At 33.1% G+C, this 2,705-nt stretch overlaps 1 protein-coding gene across 1 annotated transcript; it reads right to left on the bottom strand.

The window, feature by feature from the left end:
* Nucleotides 1-2,189, bottom strand: LOC133693734 (bet1-like protein At4g14600). Its single transcript, XM_062115020.1, has 4 exons — nucleotides 1,963-2,189; nucleotides 1,762-1,885; nucleotides 848-904; nucleotides 1-427 (listed from the first exon to the last, which is right to left on the bottom strand). Exons 1-4 carry the CDS (start codon nucleotides 2,025-2,027, stop codon nucleotides 266-268), a joined length of 408 nt encoding a protein of 135 aa, XP_061971004.1. The 5' UTR covers nucleotides 2,028-2,189; the 3' UTR covers nucleotides 1-265.
* Between the last annotated feature and the right edge of the window lie 516 nt (nucleotides 2,190-2,705).

A 2,705-nucleotide genomic window follows, 5' to 3' on the forward strand; every position in this document is an offset into this window, starting at 1 on the left:
TTGAATGGTAAAAGCTAAGTTTTAGGGAATAAAGCTTTGTTGTTGTACATGAGAAACAAGGGGAAATACATGCAGTAATATTCTCTCTTTGCAAAAGTAATCTAGCATTCAACTACAATTGTAGGGGGGAACACAATTTTCAAATGTCTCGTTACAAATGAAGCTGCTGCTGGGAAGATTTACAATAGAACCCGCATTTTGACTCTTGGTACATCCAGAGGATGGGCGTTGATAGCTTAACAGATACTTTGGTGCTCAATATACCTCATCTTCTAGACATTTTGGACCACAGGTAAACCACCATGAAACAAAACAGTGCAAAAAGAACAACGTGAACGATATGGTTTCCACCATTCTTGATGATACTCTTGTTTAATTTCCTGATGTTGTTCTTCACGCCAGCTTGAGCTTTCATCACAGTCATTTGCTGTCATGACATTAAAAGCAAGCTTTCAGAAGGCAGTTACAGAATTTAGAAATGGATGAATGTTTCATTTATCAATTCCTTTCCTGTAAATAAAATTCAATGTTTCAAGTTCTTTTTTTTTTCTTTTTGAGAATCAATACTGTCAGTTGTGTGCAGATAATAATCTTCTTCTTCTTTTTTACAATATAATGTGCTATTTCTAAAGTTCAGTACTTTTATCCACCATTTCCTTATCTACTATAGTTTCACATAATGAAAGCAATTGTGCTCGTTTCAAATTAATAAAAAACATGGGTTGATTTTCGCAAACTAGCAATTCAAATAGATATCATAACATCCTAGGAGTAGTAATATTGAGGAAACCAGAAACTAAAACATGGAAGACTTAGCGCACACAAATAAATAAATATAAGCATATACCAGAGTCTCTAAGAAATCCTTCTGATACTTTGCTTCTGATTCTATCTCTTGCGCAACCTGCACCACATTATTAAATTAAATCTAACAGAACATAACAATGGAAGGGAAACTTCAAACCATTCTGCAGTCAAACTGGCAACGTCAGAAAATAATGTTAAATTTCAAACTAAAAGCACTTCATCATTAGCAAAATCATCAACAGCAGTTTTTATTTTTGCAGGAAATGTGCTCAAATTTCAAACTGAAAGCACTCCCCCAGAGCCTTTAAAGCAATCAATCCACCATAATCCTTCCATTGCTGGAACAACCTCAAATGAAACCTTGTTTTGTTTCTGTTCTTGATAAAAAATAAAAACTATACGATATCCAAAATCCAAAAACCAAAATTGACGATAATTTTGTTAAATCCCATAGAAGAACATCTCTAAATTTCACAAATCCAGAGTTGATAAATCACATATATCTTCAACTTTGATAAAGATTATAGAGGATAATCCATCCACAGCCTAGGGTCTCCAATACAACCTTGATGGTCATTTTATTCACTCCACAACTTATCTTCCTGGCATTCAAAGTTAACATTTCAATTGCACTAGTTGTTAAAGAAAAGCCAGTTTTTCCCTCCAATCCGATATAAAACGAGTAGGAATAGATTTCATTGAAGTAAACCCCAATACAAAATCTTACAAACAAGGAGAAAATTCCTGTGCATAATTCCAACAGCAAGTGGAACTGCCCAATTTTGCAACACAATCAGGCTTATTTTTGCAATTAAGTATTAGAAAACCTAATCCCTAATAAATTACCCCATTTACAGCCCCAAACAAATAAAATTGCAACATATCCACCTTTTACAGAGGACTTGCTTTTCCATAATTAAGCAAGCTCAGCAATTTCAACGAAAAAGAGCTTACGTTTCTTAATTGCCTAACTTGGCTACGGAGGCCAGTGATCTCGTCGTCCAAATCCCCATGGATCGGGTCAATCCGCAATTGTATTTCATCAGAGCTCGCCATCGGTCTCGTGCTAAGTCCCTCTCTACAAAGATTTGGAATACAAAAATTACAAATATGATAAAAGAATCTTAAACCCTAAATTTGACGACCAAGCAATACCTGGATCTGTATGGAGCAGCGCCACCGTAAATAGAACCACCTCCTCCGCTCGACCTTGACGCCATTCTTGAAGGAAATTTGACTGGGAGGGAGATTTGCGATAATTCAATTGGAAGAATTGTTGACGTCTTTCAAGCAAGAAATCCTCCGTCGAATTTCTTTTCTTTTCTGGATTTGTAAAGTGGGGATCCGGTGAAGGGAAGGGGCCCTTTGTTTCATACGTGGCATATAATTACTGGTCTGATGTGCGTAGCGTTTCTAATACTTTTTTCATTCTTTAGACGCGGAAGCATTTATTTATTTATTAATTTTCTGCTTTCATTTTCGAATCATTTTTTTTATTTTAAATATTTTTTATTTTTAAATTATTTAATATATTAATATCAAAAATAAAATTTAAAAAACAAAAAATATTCTAATATATTTTTAAATAAAAAATAATTTAAAAAGTAACTATCATCATCGTAATATCAAAGATTTTATAAGTTATTATCTCTTTTTATATTCGTAGATTACAAGGAGCGTGATTATTAAATAATAATAAATAAATAAAAAAACATCACATTTTTACTATTGATGATAACTGTGAGTCTGTGACACCTTTTAGTTCATTCTGTTTCTTTTGTAGTTCATCTGCTTAATAAAAGAGAGAAAGTTATTGAAAATAGAGAAGGTTACCGGTTAATCCAATTTCAATAATATGAAAGTCAATTTTAATATTAATGGATTTTCTTTGACGAGAA

This window comes from Populus nigra, chromosome 5, assembly GCF_951802175.1.
Source record: "Populus nigra chromosome 5, ddPopNigr1.1, whole genome shotgun sequence".
Classification (NCBI taxonomy): domain Eukaryota; kingdom Viridiplantae; phylum Streptophyta; class Magnoliopsida; order Malpighiales; family Salicaceae; genus Populus; species Populus nigra.